Source organism: Heptranchias perlo, chromosome 18 (genome assembly GCF_035084215.1).
Source record: "Heptranchias perlo isolate sHepPer1 chromosome 18, sHepPer1.hap1, whole genome shotgun sequence".
Taxonomy (NCBI): Eukaryota; Metazoa; Chordata; class Chondrichthyes; order Hexanchiformes; family Hexanchidae; genus Heptranchias; species Heptranchias perlo.
Window position 1 is genome coordinate 30,494,728 of NC_090342.1, and position 19,750 is coordinate 30,514,477.

Genomic DNA, 19,750 nt, shown 5'->3' on the forward strand with positions numbered 1-19,750 from the left:
ATAAAATATGAGACCTTGGCTTACAGGAATGAAAGACAACCATGCAAGCTACAACTCCACTTTGGTGAATTTCTGAGTCCTTAGGTGAAATTGTCTGTTTAACATGACGAACCACTATTCTTAGATAACTGATTGCAAAAAAAAAACCAAACTACTGCATACTCAAACCTCATTTATATCCCTCCTTTCATCATTGTTGGATCAGATGCATACAGCAATGTACAAGTTTCTGACACTGTAATTAATGAAGATCTTTCTCCTATTTCTGCACATATAAAGAAAATATTTGATTAATACAATAATGAGGAAAGATAAATGAGTCCTGTTAAATCATAATCCCAATTATTAATCTAAACTTTACTTCGTACTCTATATTTTTTTCCCAATTGATTCCAGTTAAAGTGAAGCAATCTTCTTGCTTTCAATGTTTCAGTTCTATAAACGACTTCTTACAAGATAATGGTGTTATTAAAAGGAGTAATGTATAAAATGCCATCTTTAAGACACAGCTGAGTGTGGTGTAATGGTGATGATTTTTTAATGTGAAGATTGGTAACAATGTATTCTTTGCAAATTTATAATTTCTTATAACCTAATGTGCATTTAATTATACCAAACTAATGCATTTGAAGACTATAGTTGTCTACAAGCAACTCACAAAAATGTGAAATGCATTAGCTGGTGTAAACGTCTTAATTTACTCATTACTAAAATACCATTTTCACTGTTTACTGGTTCCATGAGGGCAAATATTGCATCTTTAGTGCAATAATGCAGAATAGATTATGGTATAATGTGTGACAATACAATTTCAGAGTGAGGTAATACTTGGTTTATTACACTATATAAACAGCATAATATAACCAACATAGGATTACAACAGGATAACTTCCACTAAAAACAAAAGTAGTCCAATAGAATTTCTGCAATGTAACCCTCACCACAGACTGCACTATATCTTTAGTATTAGCAGCCATCAAAAATCAAGTTACTTCAACAGTTTGAGGATTTCTGTAAATAGCTTACTGATTGTAATCATCATCAGCATTCCCTCCCCCATCAATAGTGCACCACTAATTTTCAAAGCACGTTGTGTCTGTGAAGTGTCAAAAATATTGCATATCTCCATTCCAAAATATTAGGCAGTAAAACCAGGTCCATCAGACTCCCTGTTCCATTTAAATAGAAGAACTGCATATTGGATAATGAAAAAAACTCATTTTAATTTTTACACAAACATGGCCCCCAAATCACTTACTTACACAAAAAAATCAATTTTGAGATCATCGGATGACTCAGTTCATTAACAATTTAAACATAACATTTAAGTGTAAACAACAACTACTTGCATTTATGTAGCACCTAAAACATCCCAAGGTACTTCACAGGAGCGTTATCAAACAACATTTGACAACAACATTAAGGTAAAGAGAAGGGAAAATTTACCCAATAAATATTTTGGGATCTAAGCATGTTATTATTCATAAGTCCGCAACTAAAACCAGGTACAATCTTGTACAGTATTTCAAATTCAAAACTAGGGACTTCCCCCATGGTCTACATGTATTACATATTACTTCTGATTCGGAATTTGAAAATGTTGATACAAAATATTTTAAAACCTCATTTATATTTTCGGTAATGTAGGAAACTTAAAGAACGTTTTACTTCAAAAATACTCATTTTTTTGTAAACTAAAGTTAATGAATTTTATTTCATCTTCCAGCAATACTATCCTGTCAATTCAATTGCAAATTTACCAGTCAAGAATCCTCATGGCCGTAATGCTGAATGCGAATATACGAGATATGGAGTTGTACTATTAATAAAGTAATTTGTCTGTGGTATATGAAGTAACCAGATACAACCTCCACTCAAATTACCCAGTAAACTATTTGTCATCTACTGAAACAGGCCGTTTCTTACTTTTGTCCTTTAGTCGCTTAAATCATATGTGCCTTACAGTTACTACCTGTTGCATTTGGCTTGAGTCAACATATACTCGTTACTTTAACGAACACATAAGTGTAAACAATTTCTTGCTTATTAAAACAATTAAGTCTTAAAATTGATTCTGTAGCTCCGGGAGAGGGGGTGGAAATCTGTTTTTATAAAAAAAACTCTCGCATTCTTTACATATGTCTATCTTCATCTGACCGTAGACTTTACTTTAAATTATGAATAAAACCTAAAGCATTAAAGAAATAAATATTTCTTAAGAAAAGTTCTAAAAGTAATCAGATATTTCAAGCGATTTTCGTGCCCTGGGGCTATTCTTTTATTTTTCCCTTACAAAAAAAGTCAGTTACAAAACAAATAAAGATAAACAGCTCTTATAATCCAATTGGTATTTCAAGTACAAAGATCTGTTTCGTCGGTGCATCGTAACATTTCGATCGTTCGTGTTTCTTTAATGTTTCGTAAATAACCACAATATGGCAAGCAGATGCTTAAACCATTTATTTTTTTCTGCAAAAAAAGTTCCAGCAGATCCATTCCTCCCCTTTGAGCACCCCGCGTTGCTTTGCCAAGCATTTTCCCCACACAAACTGGCAGCACTCCTTAGTCAGAGAAATATATGCCTTTATTCCACCTCACCGCGGACTCTCTCACACACACACACACACACGAGACTAGAACAGCAGAAAGCACTGAACGACATTTTATTTGAGTTTGTAATTGAGTCATTTGACTTCCAACATAAATGATAATGTATGCAAACCCGAGGCGAGGAAAGAGACATTTACCACCCCCCCGCGGGCCCCTCACAGCAACACGCAAGGCCACTCTCTCTCTCTCTCTCTCTTTCCCCCTCCCTTTGCCGAAAGAGGGCCATCCAATCTTTTAACTTTTACTCACCCCTTATCAAAGAGCAAACGCTGCACAAGAGCAAATTCCTCAACGCGGTACCCATTTCCCCTTCCTCTTTTTTTCTTCTGCTAGGTTGTCGAAGAAAGCTCAGCGTAGCGACACATTGGAACGCATAGTTACAATGTTACTTTCGGCAACGCTACAAAGTATCCTTTTCCCCAGCCATGGTTCTGCGGCCGCGCTCTCGCTCGTTCTCTCACACACTCACTCAATCTCCGCTCACCGCCGGCGCAAGCACACGACAGCATTCGCCTCCTCTCCCTCCGCCACAAGCACCCTCCTCCTTTTTTTTTTGCCTTCCTTTTTTTCCTCTCCCTGTGCGTACTATTTTCTTTTCGGCGTACTCGCTATAATACAGAGCGTTTTAGTTATTGTTTTCCACCTGGGGGTGTAATATGATCCTCGTGTTTCTTTTCCCATTTGCTTCTCACACATCTCCACAACCGGGTTGGAGCTCGTCTTCCTCGGGATTTCTTTTGCGGCAAAGAGCGGTGCTCTGCCTTAGAACAACATAACCCTTTGACCTGGGCTGCGGCGCTACTTTTTTTTAACACTAGAGCATCAAGTATCCTTTGTGCGTGGCTGCGCCTTCAGGTACTGTGTGGAGAACATGTGGGAACCAGGAGACGATGTGGAGTAAGGAGACGCGGATCGTGCCTTTTTCCATATTAATTAAAGAGAAATTATTGCAATTAAATAAATAGGAATAAAGAGGAAACCACAAATTTGAAGGGAAATATCGCAGCCAAAAATACTGGTGTAAAATGTTCTGATTGAGAAACTGTGCAGCAAAAATTGTGTATTTAAAGAGTTCCAGATTTTTTTCATACTCAAGAATAAATGGGTCTATGCAAAATTGAATTCTGACGAAATGCTTCTAGTTAGAATCAATTTCTTTGAATTGTTATTTTGGTTTGTTTCCTTAAAGGATTTTAGTGTGATAAGAAACCCAAAAGCCTCTCTCCACAAATATCCATTTGGTCTATTTAATAAAAACAGAAATTCGCCGTCAGAAGCCTTTTTAAAAAACAAACAATCCCAAAGCACTATTTAACATCTTTTGTTTTCGTGATAATATGATTGAGGTAATGGCTTAAAGTATTATCGAGCCAGTCTGTGAGGGAGCTGAATTCTTAATCATTAGTAGAGATAGTCATAAACTAGGGGTGGTTCTGCATCAATTCAGCAGCCCTGGAAAACCACTATCTTTAGTGCTCACTGCTCAAACAAAAATATTTATGGATTGCATTTTTTGTAAAAGAAACTTTTAAAATCTAAGAAGAATGAAGTTTAGATCCAATGAAATATAAAGCAGAACTCCCATGGTGTTGCTCAAAGTGAGCCTGAGGAAATGCTGCTTTATGCTATCTAATACACAATATATTATCAGGTCACTGATTTATGGTAACCAAATAAGTGGAACTGTATTTTCATTGCAAATGTTACAGAAGATTTAGTGATATTTTTGGGTTCAAATTATGTGAGTATGTCCATATGTGAAAGCTATAAATCAGTGGCCTTGATTATTATATGCTTCATTATCATAGTAGGTACAGCTCAGGAGGAGGCCGTTCGGCCCATCGTGCCTGTGCCGGCTCTTTGAAAGAGCTATCCAATTAATCCCATTCCCCTACTCTTTCCCCATAGCCCTGTAAATTTTTTCCCTTCAAGTATTTATCCAATTCCCTTTTGAAAGTTACCATTGAATTTGCTTCCAACTGAGATCAGCTAACAACAAAGCCAGAATATAACCTGACATCATCTAGTTTGTAAGAGTTCAGCACTACAGCAGATGGTGTTTTTACCCACTTCCACATTAGAAGATGCAACAATGGTCTTTTATTAAAGAGCTGAAATAGATAAAATTACATTAAAAGCTAAAATCAAAATAGCATTCCTGCCTGCAACCTCCAGACAACAATGAATCTTTATGCTCATTACTTACTTATTACTTTAGTATGTAGTCATCAATGTTTTGCCTTTTTAAAGTCCATTATACACAGGAAGATGTCTCAGGTTGCAGGTGCACAGGGGGCATATAGCAGTAGTGAGTCTGACATTGATGTGGTTAGATAGCTTTAGGAAATGGTCCAAGGGTATAGGAGGAAATGAATTGTGTTGGAAAATGGAAATATTAGGAAAGGGGTCCTTAGGCCTGGGAGTGATGTATTAGAATTGAGTAATTAGTGGGAAGGTAGTGCTGAGGTATAATATTGGTGGGAGGGTGGTCTTGGGCTGTGGGAGTACTGATATTGTGTCAGTAAGGTGTGGAAGCATAGGGAAGGGAAACTGCTGAGTGTGGGAGTACTGGGTGGAGGATCTAGGATTTGGGAACAATAAAAGAGGCTTATACGGTCTGGGAGCAAGTATGGGTCGATTTTAGTGTCTGCCATACTGGGAGTGGTGGGTTAGGGTTCTGGGAGGTGGATGGTTGTGTTTTGGAACAGTAGATAGGATTCTGAGCTCTGGGAGTATTGGGGATAGAGGTCTGGATCGGGACTACTGGGAGGGAGTGGGTTTGTGGCTATTGGTACGGGGAGCTCAACATTTGGGAGCAGGCGTGTGGTCATGTGTGCGGGAGTACTGGGGAGGAAGGAATCAGTGGTTTGAGAGGATTGGGGAGCAGGATCTTGGAATAAAGGAATATTGATGGGATAAAGTCTGGAACTAGTGGGGAGAGGGCCCTGTAATGTCCATTCTGGCAGCTTTATTATAACAGTTTCCAGCACTGAGCTCGGAACTCAGTTTTAGTTATTTAAAGTATTTAATGTGCTTCTACTATATTTGTTGACTGTATATCAACAATTATAGTACAAGTGTACTACACACTTGGAATAACTAAGACACAAATCCTGGCTCGGTGCCCAGAAAGCTGTTGGTGGACATCCACCTGCCCCCCCCCCCCCATAAAGGCCCTATCATGAAATTCATAGTCTTGAAATGGGAACTGGCTTTAAGTTCTTTAAAGTTCTCACTGCACTTTCACCATCTTAGTAAAAGCGCAGTAAACACTTTTAAAGACTTTAAATCTGGTTCAAGGCCTGGGTGTGGGGGCAAGTCAGCAATGGGGAGGTGGGAAAGGGCATTGTTACTTAGCGCAGGGGAGGTGGAGCAGAAAACACAAGAGACAGCAGGAAGTAAAGCCGAACGAGGTGGCGGGAAATGCCAGGGACACTTGGGGGAATGGAAGGCGGGAATAAAGAGGGGGAAAGTCACAGATGTTTGGGGATGGCAATCAGGGAGCAGAATTTCAGATGGCAGGGGGTTTTGGGAGGGTGTTGCAGGAGGAGTTGTTTTTTTAAAAAAAACTTACTTGTTTAACTTCTTGCCTCCCCGCTCTCTCTCTCCTTCCTCCCCTTCCCTCCTCTGCTCCCTCCCCTTTCCCCCTCTCCTCCCACCTATCCCCTCTTCTCCCTCACCTATCTCCCTGTCCTCTCCCCTCTCTCCCTTCTCCCTCCTGTTCTCTAAAGTCTAAAACATTATTTTGGACATTAGAATTTTCAGTTACTGTGGAAAAAAATGGCAGTTGAACTAAAATCAGAAGTATTTTCAGCAAGCTATGGGATTCCAGCGGCCAATGCAAGGATAATATACTCTACCTATAAAATAGCAGCAATTGTGTGTCATATTGAAAATGTTTACAGAAGTACTCGGTACTTGTAATGAGTTTTCAATTAAACATCAGGTCTATCATTAGTCAACAACTCCATTATCGTTGTATCATGCGATGGCCAGGATGGTAGAAGGCAAACTAGATGGACCTTGGTCTTTTTTTGTCTAGCAATTATTATGTTCCTATATATCAACATGTTTGTCCATGATTGCTTTGATTTAACTGTACACATTATTTTTGATTAAATGTAATGATTGTCAAATTAATATATAGAATATGTTTGCTAGCATTTTTCTTAATGAAATTTGTTTTCTAATTAAGCCATTCTCACTTCCCTCTGGTCAACAGGTATGACAAATGCAGCAATGAGCCTATCCTATATGGTGCCTGGGAAACAGGATTTGGCTGTGGTCTGTTCAGCCCACCCATCCACAAAATGGCAGCCCTAGAAGACTACTAGAGACTCTCAATTAATTTCTTTCTAAATCACATGTTTCTATTTGGCAGATTGTTGGTTGTAGAAACACAACAATGGCAATCCTGGATCTAAAATGTTACTTATATTAGATTAATATTAAGTTGTTTTCATTTACTGTTCTTTATTGATCATTGAAGTTGTTCTGTCAGAGAGTTTGCTCACTTTTATTTCAATTTTACCAACTGTATTATAAAATCTGAATCCAAATTGGAGTTATCTGTGTTGCACTTGTTTTTAATCCATAGGAGTTGAGCTGTGCAAATATTTCAACCAAAGTACATCTGATGTACTAAGGTATATGCAGAATTCCTCTGCTATACATTATGTACTCACTAATTACTACTTCCACCTTCCTCTCAATACAGTTGCTGCCACGCAGTTGCATGAAGCTTAGACAATGCATTATTTGCACAAGTCTTAAGGCATGATTTTGTTTTAAAAATAAATTCTTATGTAAAGATAATACACTTAATTGAATGTGCTTGGTTATATAAACCCTTTACATATATAACATTCTGGCTTTCAGATCGATTTCTTTCCAGTTATTTTTATTTTTCACCACAGTTTGGTCTCTTGATCTAACCAGCAAAGATCAGGTCAGTAGAAGACATCATTTTGTGTGTGGGAGGGAATCCTCCAAAATGCAAAAGCAACAAATGCTTCATTGATTTGATGCTTTGTACTCTTTTCCTTCTGACGTTCCTTGCTACTAGGATCACAAATGCAAAAATATAATTTTTGACTTTTTTTTCTCGTCCAGTATTCCAGAAGGACAGACAGTATATAAGGTTACACCATCCATTGGACGGGGTGAGCTTGATGCTGATGGTCTTTTGTGACCCTTTTTGTATGTTTGTATATTTGTACTCATGGGTTATGATGTGAAACTGATTTCCATTAGATTTCTGATTTTATGACCCACTTAATTACATGTGTTGTCAGTCCCAACATTATGTTATTGAGGAATTACCAATACTATTCAATTTTTTCATCAATAATGTTCCAAGATTATGTTCCAGCTGTTCCTCCTTTTGTTAGTGATTAGCAACAGCCTTGTAGATTTAAAGGAGATTTTTGTATTGGAAAATATAGACTTGTCTCTTGGAACAGTTTTCCTCAGTGTTTGAAGAGATGGCCTTATTTTTTACCATTTAACATCTAGTGAACCTCAAATATCTAAGCAGTCTTTGTGCAGGGAGAAAAAAAAGCACAGCTTTTGCCAATTATAGTACACAGCCAGTTGCTGATGCCAGTCTCCCTCCTTCTGCTTCTACCACAACACTCCAGGATTGGCCTTGACATCTGACAGTTGCTTTTCTAATCACAAAGAATCTGTCTAGGGAATGGGTAAGTTTGTGACTATGTCCTTTTCTTGCTGTGGGGTCACAAAGTCTTGGTGGGCCCATCAATCATGGTCCTCATTTTGTCACTGAAAAGATATCCTCGAGGCATGACAAGTGTGCAATAATGAAGCTGGGTGAAATCAACCTTTTGGCAATACCTTCAGTAGAAAGATTGTGTTTAAACATTCTACTGATTAATTTGTACCTTGTACATAGAGATAACAGTGAGAAATATGAAAAAGACCCAGAAGTTATGGACCAGTGAAAAATTATGGAATATTGTAGTGATTTCCCCTAATTTCTTGCAGAGAAATTGCAGGCTATTGTGGATATATATTGTTACCCCCTGTTGCTAAATTTTAATTTTCCAGTGATCCTGGTTATGGCAGAGTGCTCATAGATGGGTGTGGTTCACAAGTTTTGTTCAAATTTTCTACTTGTAAATAACTTCCTCCCTCCCCCATTTGAAGTTGTTTATACAGTTGTTCCCGCTCTTCCTCTTCAGAGGGGCACTTTTCTCTCCTCCCCCCTGAACACATCCTCGATAACTTCTGAGCACTGCAGATACGAACAATAGGATATAATAGTTTAATTTTCTTATGAATAAAAGAACAACTATAATTCACAACCCTACACCTTTTTACTCACTCACTCTCTACGATTAGATTTTATGCCCATTGACTGTGAATGGGTGAAAAGCTAGCTGATATGTTATGGTCTCAATAAAATAAAGGCAATTCTATTACTATTAGTAGCACTGCGTAGTAATGAAAATGACACTTTACTTTATCAGGATTAGCAATTTAATCCTGATAATTATCAATCTCAGCAAAGCTCTCTTATCCTGTCACGTGGTTCATATATTATAAGATCTGTTGTTTTTCTCCAGTGGCGTGTGGGCAAATGCAATGCATGATCCGGAAATAAGCATTTTAGACCAGAAGGTCCCAGGTTTAATTCCTGGTCTGTGCTGAGTTAGCTGATCTCCAACAGTTGGGGTGTAGCAATTGCTCTTCATATCTTCAGGCACAAACATGATTGGGCTTGGCTGTTGTACCATCCATCTTGGAATAAACCACCAACACTCACTGTAAGCTTACACATGAAGAATGGCCACTTGTGCAAGGTGCAAGAGGGCTACTGGTGCCTTTGGAACTGTACTTAAGAAAGAATTGGTGCCTTCAGCAATTATGGGGAGAAAAACTGGGAAATAAAAGTCTGGAATATTGTCATTCTTGCTGCATAACATCTCCATAAATTCTCATTGGCTCCACAGATTAACGATATTTAATTTTAAAATACAAAACTAATTGTGCAAACTATTGTATAGGTTATAACTAATGAATGGTTGCTTTGCATCATGTGATTCAAGCTAAAACACAATATCAAGAGTTGAGATGATTAACCCTTGTCATTTATTGAATCTTCTCCACAACTTGATTGCTTTACAGCCTTGTAACACATTTCAAGCATACGGAATCCTTGGCTTCATAAGTAGAGGTATAGAGTATAAAAGCAAGGAAGTTATTCTAAACATTTATAAATCACTGGTTTATAAACTTCAGCTCATTTAAAACTCTGCTGCCCGTATCCTAACTCGCACCAAGCCCCGTTCACCTATCACCCCTGTGCTCCCTGACCTACATTATTGGAATCTATAATTAAGGACAGGGTGACTGAGCATTTAGAGAAATTTGAACTGATTAGAGAGAGCCAACATGGATTTGTAAAGTGTAGGTCATGTCTAACGAACATAATTGAATTTTTTGAGGAAGTAACTGAAGTAGTAAACAGGGGAATGTCTATGGATGTAGTTTATATGGACTTCCAGAAGCCATTCAATAGGGTTCCACATAAGACACAGTTAGCTAAAATTAAAGCTCATGGAATTGAAGGCAAATTATTGACCTGGTTAGGAGGTAGAAGACAGAGAGTAGAGATAATGGGTATGTACTCAAATTGGAAGGAAGTGACTAGTGGTGTCCCACAAGGAACTGTTCTGGGGCCTCAACTATTCACTACATTTATTAATGACTTAGATAACATAATAGAGAGCCAATAACACAAAGATTGGTGGCATAGTAAGTAGTGTAGATGGGGGCATAAAATTACAAAGAGATATTGAGCAATTAAATGTGTGGGCAAAACTGTGGCAGATAGATTTCAACACAGGTAAGTGTGAGGTCATCCATTTTGGACCAAAAAGGAATAGATTCAAGTATTTCTTAAATGGTGAAAAGCTAGGAACAGTGGAGGTCCAAAGAGATTTAGGGGTCCATGTACACAGATCATTAAAATGTAATAGTCAGTTTCAAAAAAATAACCAAAAAGGAATATTAGCCTTTATAACTAAAGGGCTAGAATATAAAGAGGAGGAAGTTTTGCTATAGCTATACAAATCCCTGGTTAGACCACATCTGGAGTATTGTGTACAGCTCTGGGCCCTGCACTTTAGAAAGGATATATTGGCCTTGGAAGGAGTGCAGCGCAGATTCACCAGAATGTTACCAGATTCCAAGGGTTAGATTATAAGGAGAGATTTGATTGAGATTTTTAGGACTTTGAAAGGAATTGATATGGTAGATAGTGAGAATTTTTTTCCACTGGTGGAGGAGTCTAGGACAAGGGGACATAACCTTAAAATCAGAGCCCGGCCATTCAGGAGAGAAGTTAGGAAACACTTCTTCACGCAAAGAGTGATAGAAGTGTGGAAAACTCTCCCACAAAAAGCAGTAGACGTTAGCTCAATTAATAATTTTAAATCTGAGAGCGATAGATTTTTCCTAGCCAAGGGTATTAAGGGATATGGAGCAAAAGCGGGTGGATGGAGTTAGGATACAGATCAGATCTCACAGAATGGCGGAAAAGGCTCGAGGAGCTGAATGGCCTACTCTTGTTCTTATGTCCTTATGTACATTGGCTACTGGTCCAGCAATGCCTTAAATTTAAAATTCTCATCCTTATGTTCAAATCCCTCCATGGCCTTGCCCCTCCCTATTTCTAATACTAGGAACAGGAGTAGGCCATTCAGCCCCTTGAGCCTGCTCCACCATTCAATTACATCATGGCTGATCTGTACCTCAACTCCATTTACCTGCTTTTGCTCCAAATCTCTTAAAACCCTTACCTAACAAAAATCTGTTGATCCCAATCTTGAAAGCTCCAGTTGTCCTAGAATTTGGGGAGAGAATTCTAGATTTCTATTACCCTTTGTGTGAAGAAGTGTTTCCGGATTTCACTCCTGAATGACCTAGCTCTAATTTTAAGATTATGTCCCCTCGTTCCTGATTCCCTCACCTGAGGAAATACTTCCTCTGTATCTATCCTATTGAATCCTTTTAACATTTTAAACGCCTCGATCAGATCACCCCTCAATCTTCTGCACTCAAGGGAATACAAGCCAAGTTTATACAACCTGTCCTCATAATTTAACACTCTAAGCCCCAGTATCATTCTGGTGAATCTGCGTTGCACCTCCTCCAAGACCAACATATTCTTCCTGAGATGCTGTGTCCAAGACTGAATGCAGTATTGCAGATGGAGTCTGACCAAGACTCTATACAACTGAAGCATAGCCACCACCCCTTTGTATTCCAGCCCCCTTGAGATAAAGACCAACATTCCATTAGCCTTTTTGATTGCTTTTTGTATCTGTCTACTGGTTTTAAATGATTTGTGTACTTGGATTTCCAAATCTCTCTGCTCCTCTACAATACCTAGTTTCTCACCATTTAGAAAACATGCTGATTTATCTTTCTTAGGTCCAAAGTGGATGACTTCACACTTGTAAATGTTCTAAGTAGCCAAAAAACCACTATCTATTACAACTTTTGGGTAGGAAACCAGCGCAGGACCCCAATTTGTATTTGGATACTAGACTCCCACCGGTTTCAGGCGGGAGCGCTAGCCAGCTAAATCAGGGCCTGCTCGAAAATCTCATCAGGTAAGCTTTAGGTGCAAATTCAGCAGCACCTTTTTAACAAACTTCTGTCCCACTACCAACTAGTTATCAAGGCAGCAGCAAGTCGAAAATCGTCCCCATTACCTGATCATTTATCTCGTTGTTTGTGGGATCCTGCTATGTGTTAATTGGCTGCCACATGTCTCTACATTACAACAGTGACTACACTTCAAAAGTACTTCATTTGAAGTGTAGTACTTTGGGACATTTGCTATGAAGTGCTTTGGGATGATCTTTATTTCTTTTTTAAAAAAGTTCCATAACCCTTCACAAATAGGCATAAGGGAAATGAATGCTGATCCAGAAAAGAAATAGTAACAGCTAGGTTTAAGAGTTAAGTTTTGAAGAGATTTTAAAGGTGGAGCTAGAAAAGAGTGGGATTAAGGTGGTTGATGGCTTTGCCACAAATAGGGGGAGAGGTGGGGGTTACATACAGATACCTAGAGTCAGAGGATCAGAGTATTTGGGAGGGTATACAGGGCTGTAGGAGATTGCAGGGATTGGGTGTGGCAAGACCATGGAGAGAATTATGGATGAGGACAAGGATTTTTAACTGAATCTGTCAGGGATGGAGAGTCAATGTATGTCAGTGGGGATGGGGAGTGATGGGCAAGTGGGACTTATTGTGGAACAGGATACTTGCGACAGAGTTCTGGAAAAGGTGGAGGATAGGAAGCCAGAGAGGAGAGCATTGAGTAGTCGAATGTAGAAGTGACAAAGGCATGTTTAAGGGTTTCAGCAGCAGAGGAGCTGGTGGGGTGGAGGCAGCGTTTGGAAATGGAAGTAAGTCTCGATGATGGATAGGATGGGTGGTTTGAAGTTTAGCTCGGGGTCAAATAGGAAACCATGATTGTGAATGGTCTGGTTCAGCCTGGGATGGATTTGATGCAAAGCAAGTGGAGTTATTCCTTGGGGGTGGGGGTTAGAGAGGAACAGGCAAAGATGATGGATTTAGTCTCCTGATATTAGTAATTTTAAAATGTAATTAATTCCTCTAAGTGCTTCACATAGGAGAGGACAAACAGTGATAGAGGAGTTAGGAGAGCTGACATAAAGCACATTTGAAAAGGTAGAGAGAGGTAGCAAGACAAAAGGGATTTGGGGAGGGAGTTGCAGTGAGTAGGCCTGTGGCAGTTGGAAACTTTACCACTGATGGAGGAGCAGTGGGTGATGCACAGGAGGGGCATGAGCTGCGACATGGGGATGGATGAGGTTGCAGCGGTAAGGTGGGTAATCCCATAGAGGAATTTGTAAATAAGGACAAGGATTTTGAATTCAGTACACATATATCCAGCGGATATATGGTTAAACTTCCTACTACAGTATCACCATTCATTCAAAGAACCACACCAAATTACACAAACCCAGAAAAGCAGAACACAAAATTAAGCACAGACGACATCTGAAGATTTAAAAATAAAATGCTTAATGTGACAATGTGAATATTAGAATCAGATGTGGAAATCAGTAAAATTCTCAGTGATATCTGAGTGAAGTGTTGTTTATGTAATATAATGGAGCCTGTTAAATACAGCTTTGTTGGAGCATACTTTGGCGCTTCAACCTGGAAAATCTTTGGTGTTTTGGAATTCTATTATGTAAGTAATTACAGGGGTAAAACATAATTAAGCGAACCAGACGATGCTAACTTCTGTCACATCACATATTGCCTTAAATTTAGCCATTGGGGCATCTTTCTATAATCTTCCTGCCTATACCAAACATCAGAAGTGGATAGGGATATGAAGCAGGATCACAGTAAGTGGATTTCGCTGTATAAATTAAGCAAGTTTTCTTCTATGGACAACTATATTTCTTAATTCCCAAGGTCTTCTCTTTATCCCCAAAAAGGATGGGTTGTTCCACAGGCGCCTTGAAGACGTTTAATTCTACTTCATGATTGCTGGTGGGAAGTGTGCTTACAGCAAAATTAGCAATGCCAGTTCTTCCCAGCCCTCAAATTGCACAGCAACTCCTTTTAGTAACCTAGCTCAGATCTAATTAAACCACCTAATTCCCCAAAAGAAATCTTTTAAAAAATCAAAAAGGTAAGATGGAATGATAGTTGGTATTAGACCTCAAACACACAACTTTCTGGTTTGTAAGGAGGCTTTTGCTCGGCACCACTATGAATTTAATTTCTCCAGAAGTGAAAATCAGCTATAAAAGGTAATCAGAAGTGCTGTACCCTCCTGCCTTTTGTGAAAATAGATAATGCACCATCATGGAGACATCATTGTTTGTTTTGAGAATTTAATTTTCTCTGTCTTTATCTTTGTAGAGTTTCCCCACATTACCCAGCTGTGAAATTGGACTAGCAAAATGGTACCAGGTCACCACCAATGCCAATCCATATCCATTTGGCAGAAGTGTGTGAGAGTCAAGGTGACTGGCCCTCCACTTTGCTTTCTGATCGACGTTCAGCTCCTGTACATGACAATACCATTGTAATCAGAAACTTACTGCATGGGGAATTGTACTAAGCCATGTTCAACTACTCTCTGGCAAAATACATACAAGATTCATTACTGTGAAATGCACCACATTATCTCAATGTACCTGGCTTCATTCTGAAGATTTTGATAAAACTCGCCTGCCCTTATAAAATGCATCTAAATAGTCGAGCAGGGTTCATGTTTGTGTTGGGTTTGCATGCCACCTTGTGGTGGGATGAAATACTTCAACATTTGTTACCTGGCACCATGCGATGTCCTCTCTCATCACATTCGCAAGTGAGGAAGAACAATAACATTTCGTTTTCTCCAAATGTTTTTGTATTTTGATAAAGATGCAGCATTAGATGAAAACACGCCTTTTTTAAATAAAATATTTATGCTTGGTGCGTTCTACAACATCTGAAAAGCATTTTGCTTTCATTATGAGGCAAATACCTGAAATGTTTTGCTCTGTACTGAGCCAAGCCTGATTAACATTATCCAGTACTAAAGTCTAGTTGAAGTAAGCAAAGCTCCACATCTGTAGTTTTTGACGTCGAACCAGTTAGAAGAAATGAAAATCCTCTGGCCAGTGGGGAGAGATATTGACAAGTGTGTTCAAAAAGTCAGCCATCTACTTTATGTGAGAAAGAGTGAAAAATACCTGGTGGTAAATTATCATTGACAAAGAAGCAACGGGGGTGAAATTGGTCTTCGCCAGTAGCATGAAATGCGCTCGTAGTGAGTTGGAAGCTCATTTTACTTCGCGTTCGATTGTCTTTTCCAATGGAAAATACAATCGGGCACCGTGTAAAACGGGTTACCGATTCACTATTAGCACATTTTGCACTACTGGTGAAGACCAATTTCACTACCAATGTCTTTGGAGGCAAACAAAATATAATTGATTAGGATGTATTATCACTTAGTTACCTCACACCTACTGTCTTGTATAGAATATTTTAAGTAAAACTGCAGATAGGCTGAGCCAGATTTTGATGTTGGGGGGAGGGGGGGGGAAGAGAAGTATTATATGCGATAACATCATTGACATGATCCAGATCTGCCTGTATTTCCACTTCAAGGTAATTTAAATAGGACAGACACCACCCCCCCACCCCCCACTGCCCCACTGGCAGGCCCTGACACCTGGAAGCAGGGGAGAAAAGTCAGCCACTGCTGGGGCCTGCAGCAGAGGTAATGGTCACAGGCTGCAGGACCTTCCGGCTGCTTTCCAAAAAAAAGCAGCTAGAAGGCCTCCAGCCCTAAAGATAGTGTCCAGGAACTGAAATAAAAAGGTACTTAAACTTTTCCTATCTGCATCTTCTTGCTGCCTGCCCCTTCTCAGATCCTCTGATCTGAGCTGGCCTCAGGCCCAGTTACCCTTGACACTGAAATTAACGGATGCCTACCCGGTTATTGTCAGAGCAAAATGAGGCAGGAGGCACTGTTGGGTCTCTCCCACATACCTTGCTTTGCATTGGAAAATAAATGTTCTCCATGCACAAAACACAGGAAAATTATATTTTTTTCATTGAGAAACCAAGGTGAAATATCATAAAACCAGTCTTCCATGCTAATGACTAAGATTGTGCACAATGACACATTTCATCAGAGCTAAAAATCAGCAACCAAAATAGGTACATAGCCTACCATGTAGAATGATTTAGAGCAAATTTTTAGCACTACTTTCACAGGGGAACTTTATATCGAAAGTACTGCTTTCTCCATCTAATTCTCCTCCTTTATTTCAAGCAACAACTGACTAAAATGAGATCATCTCAATTTACTAGTGTTCAACAAATTACTTCTCGAAAAACAGCATAAAAATATCTGGGAAGATATCTTAGAATAAATTTGTTTTTTTTAAATTGAGAAACCAAGTTGCAGGGTCAAGGCCTACAATTCAGATGTCACCAAGGCTTAAAAGTATAAGAGAAAGCAAAGTAAATCAGGAAATAGTGATTAGGTATCATCTTTATAAACTTTAAACCTTAAACATGATGAGGCTGAAAACCCGTGAGCCTTTGATCCTGATGTAAATCATAGCAGCTTACATAACAGAAAGAGACCATTCGGCCCATTGTTCCTGTGCCGGCTCTTTGAAAGAGCTTTCCAATTAGTCCCACTCCCCCGCTCTTCCCCATAGCCCTACAAATTTCTCCTTTTCAAGTATATATCCAATTCCCTTTTGACAGTTACTATTGAATCTACTTCCATGGAGTTCCCACATTGCATAGGATGCGTGTGCAATGGGCCTCAGGTGTCCTGCCATGTTCCCAGAAGTTGAACAACTACCTAATGTAAAACAGTCACACAATTATGTCCTTACCATTCTTGTAATATTCACCTGTCCTTACCTGAAAGCAGAATTTATGTCCTAGGCAGCGTAAACCCCTTGGTTAGTAGAAGCTCCACACTAAAAAAGACCTCTGCACTCTGAAAATCTCTTGCACACCGCTGCCCCTCATAAATGTTAGCCACCAAAAATAAATCCTTACCTCGTGCTGGCTGTCACCGCTCTTTGCTTGTAGATATTTTTTAATGAATTGTTGGGGTTTTTTTTAGGGAAAAAGTGACTCACTTACCAGCTAGCTCCAAGTAGGGTCACGGTGAAGTCCCTTGATTTAAATTACAGCAGTGATCACCTGCACCACTAAGGGCACAACTCAAGCATCCGTCTGCCCAAAGTGACTGACTGGGCATCCTGGGAGCCTGTGCTAGGTTTGGGGGGGAAGGGGGCTGTGTGTGCCAGCAACCCATTCCACCACCTGAAAGATCACAGAAATGTACCTCTTTAAAAGGGGATTGATAAATTATTTTTAGAAATCTTGGAGGGTTCAGGCCTGAGTCCCAGGTGGACCCTACATCCGTTATTCAATGGACCTGTAAACCTGGTCTCACTTTGTGCCCTGGCTTGCCAATGCTTTACCAGGCTAGGGACGAGGAAACTCCTGGGAGTCCATGGCCCCGACATTAACACAAAGGTGGGTTCCAAGTTGGGGGGGAGGGGGAAATTGCTTGCGTGAAACCTGGGAGAAAATTTAGCAGGTTGGAATGTCCGATTTCAACTTGATTGCCTATTTCAATTTTTCCTTCCGGATTTTGCGTCTCCAAGCTGCAACAGCGGGCAGAATGCGCACGCGCATGACGATCACAACTCAACTATTTAAAAGGCCAATGCAAAAATGGAATTTGGAGGAGCTAGGAGGTTGTGGAAGGAGATGGTGAGAGTTAGTGAATGTGGATTTAGGATGGGCAAGGCCAGCACCCAGATTTAATGATGCTTCCCTTGACGCACTACTGAGTGTAGTCGGGAGCAGGAAGGAGACAATTTACCCCAGCAATGGATTGCAGAAACCTGCTGCTTTCACCAAGAAGGCGTGATTGGAGGTGGCTGAGGAGGTGAGCAGCAGGATGCAGTGCAGGAAGCGGTTTAATGACCTAACCAACTCAGGAAAAGTGAGTACAGTTGCTGATTCACCCACATCCTGTGATGTACAAAACACAACCGCCCCCCCCCCGCCACTCTGTCTTGCCAAGCGTACTCCATCACATGGAGATGTAAGAAAGAAAAAGAACATGCATTTATAGAACTCCTTGTGTGATCCCAGAACATCCCAAAGCACTTTACAGCCATTGGTGTACTTTTGAAATGTAGCCACTGTACAGCAATACAGAAACCAATTTGTACACATTCCCTTAAACAGCAATTAAATAAAGGACCTGATAAGCTGTTTTAGTGATGTGGGTTGAGGGGTTAATATTGGCTAAAGCACATGGAGAATTCTCCTGCTTTTCTTTGAATAGATCTTTTGTGTCCATCTGAGAGGGCAGACAGGGCCTCGGTTTAACGTCTCATCTGAAATACAGCACCTCAGACAATGCACAGCTCCCTCAGTACTGCACTGAAATGTCAGCCCGGATTAGGTTCTCAAATCCTGGATTAGGTGCTCAAATCCTGTTGGGTCAAATGATCTGTTTCTGTGCTGTACATTCTATGTAATTCTATGACCTTGTTTGGGGCAGTTGGAGACTCCATCATAAGGTCCTGCGGAAACTGTCAGGGAAGGCTAGGACTCAGCTTAACTTGCGGCTTTTCCATTGGACTCTTGTCAGTGTTACACCGGGAATCCGATGAAAGTGAAGCAGGTCCAATATCAAGAAGGAAGGATTGAGGGAGGTAAAGAGTTCCATAGCTTCAAGGTGCTGGAAAAGAATGAGGTAGAGCAGTCTCAACAGGATTGAACACATAACCTTCTGACTCAGAGCCGAACGTGCTAACACTGAGGTGTGGCTGATACCTGGGCTAAGAGTACAGCCATCAAAGGTAAAAGGTGGAAGCTATTAGTTAGACTTGCAAAAATATATAAGTTAACTTTGTCTCTTAAGAACTGAAAGAAACAAGATTTTATTATCCCATGAAGCACGAAGGAGAACATGATGTAGTGATTCAGCCACTGTATTATAAGTGGACTGGAGCTTGTGAACACCAATGGCATCATATCTGAAGGAAGCTGATGAATGTAGAGTGGAATCATTTACAGAAAAGGGGATAGGGTTGAATTTTAAATGGAGGTGGTTAATAATATGATAGGACAGCGAGCAGGGAAAACTTTTTTGCACACAGGGTTGTGAGTACATAGAATGCACTACCTGAGTTAGTGATTGAAGCAGAGACCATGTCAACATTTAAGAATAGGTTAAATAGGTGGTTGAAGGAAAGGGGGATAAAGGGATATGGGAACAGGACAGGTACATGGGATTAGAACTACTTCTGGTGTGGAAGATAAACACCAACGTGGACTAGTTTGGTCAAATGGCCTGTTTTTGTGTTGTAATTCTATGTAATTCTGTGTAGTTCCATGAAGATGGAGATGGAGTAGAGCCATGTGGAATGTCTGAGTTGATGAAAAAAGAGTCAGAGGATGAGCCATCAACTACAGGACAGGTAAAGCAATTTGAAAGGATACTAGATAACCACGAACATGGCTTTGTTGGAGGCCATATGAAATAGGAGATTCTGTTAAAACCTTTGGAGATGTCCAA

The 19,750-nt window shown here is 39.9% G+C and overlaps 1 protein-coding gene across 2 annotated transcripts in view; it reads right to left on the reverse strand.

Annotated features, from left to right (window-relative positions):
* The window catches only part of lrp6 (low density lipoprotein receptor-related protein 6), a 146,700-nt gene extending 143,342 nt beyond the window's left edge, over nucleotides 1-3,358 (reverse strand). The window contains exon 1 of one of the 2 annotated variants that reach the window (XM_067999614.1): nucleotides 3,254-3,358. Coding sequence is in view for 1 of the 2 variants with exons in the window: in XM_067999613.1 (XP_067855714.1) it covers nucleotides 2,860-2,914 (55 nt within the window). In the remaining variant the exon portion in view is untranslated. Of the gene's footprint in view, nucleotides 1-2,859; nucleotides 3,128-3,253 lie in introns of those variants that run through there. The other variant, XM_067999613.1, reaches the window with a different exon arrangement.
* Between the last annotated feature and the right edge of the window lie 16,392 nt (nucleotides 3,359-19,750).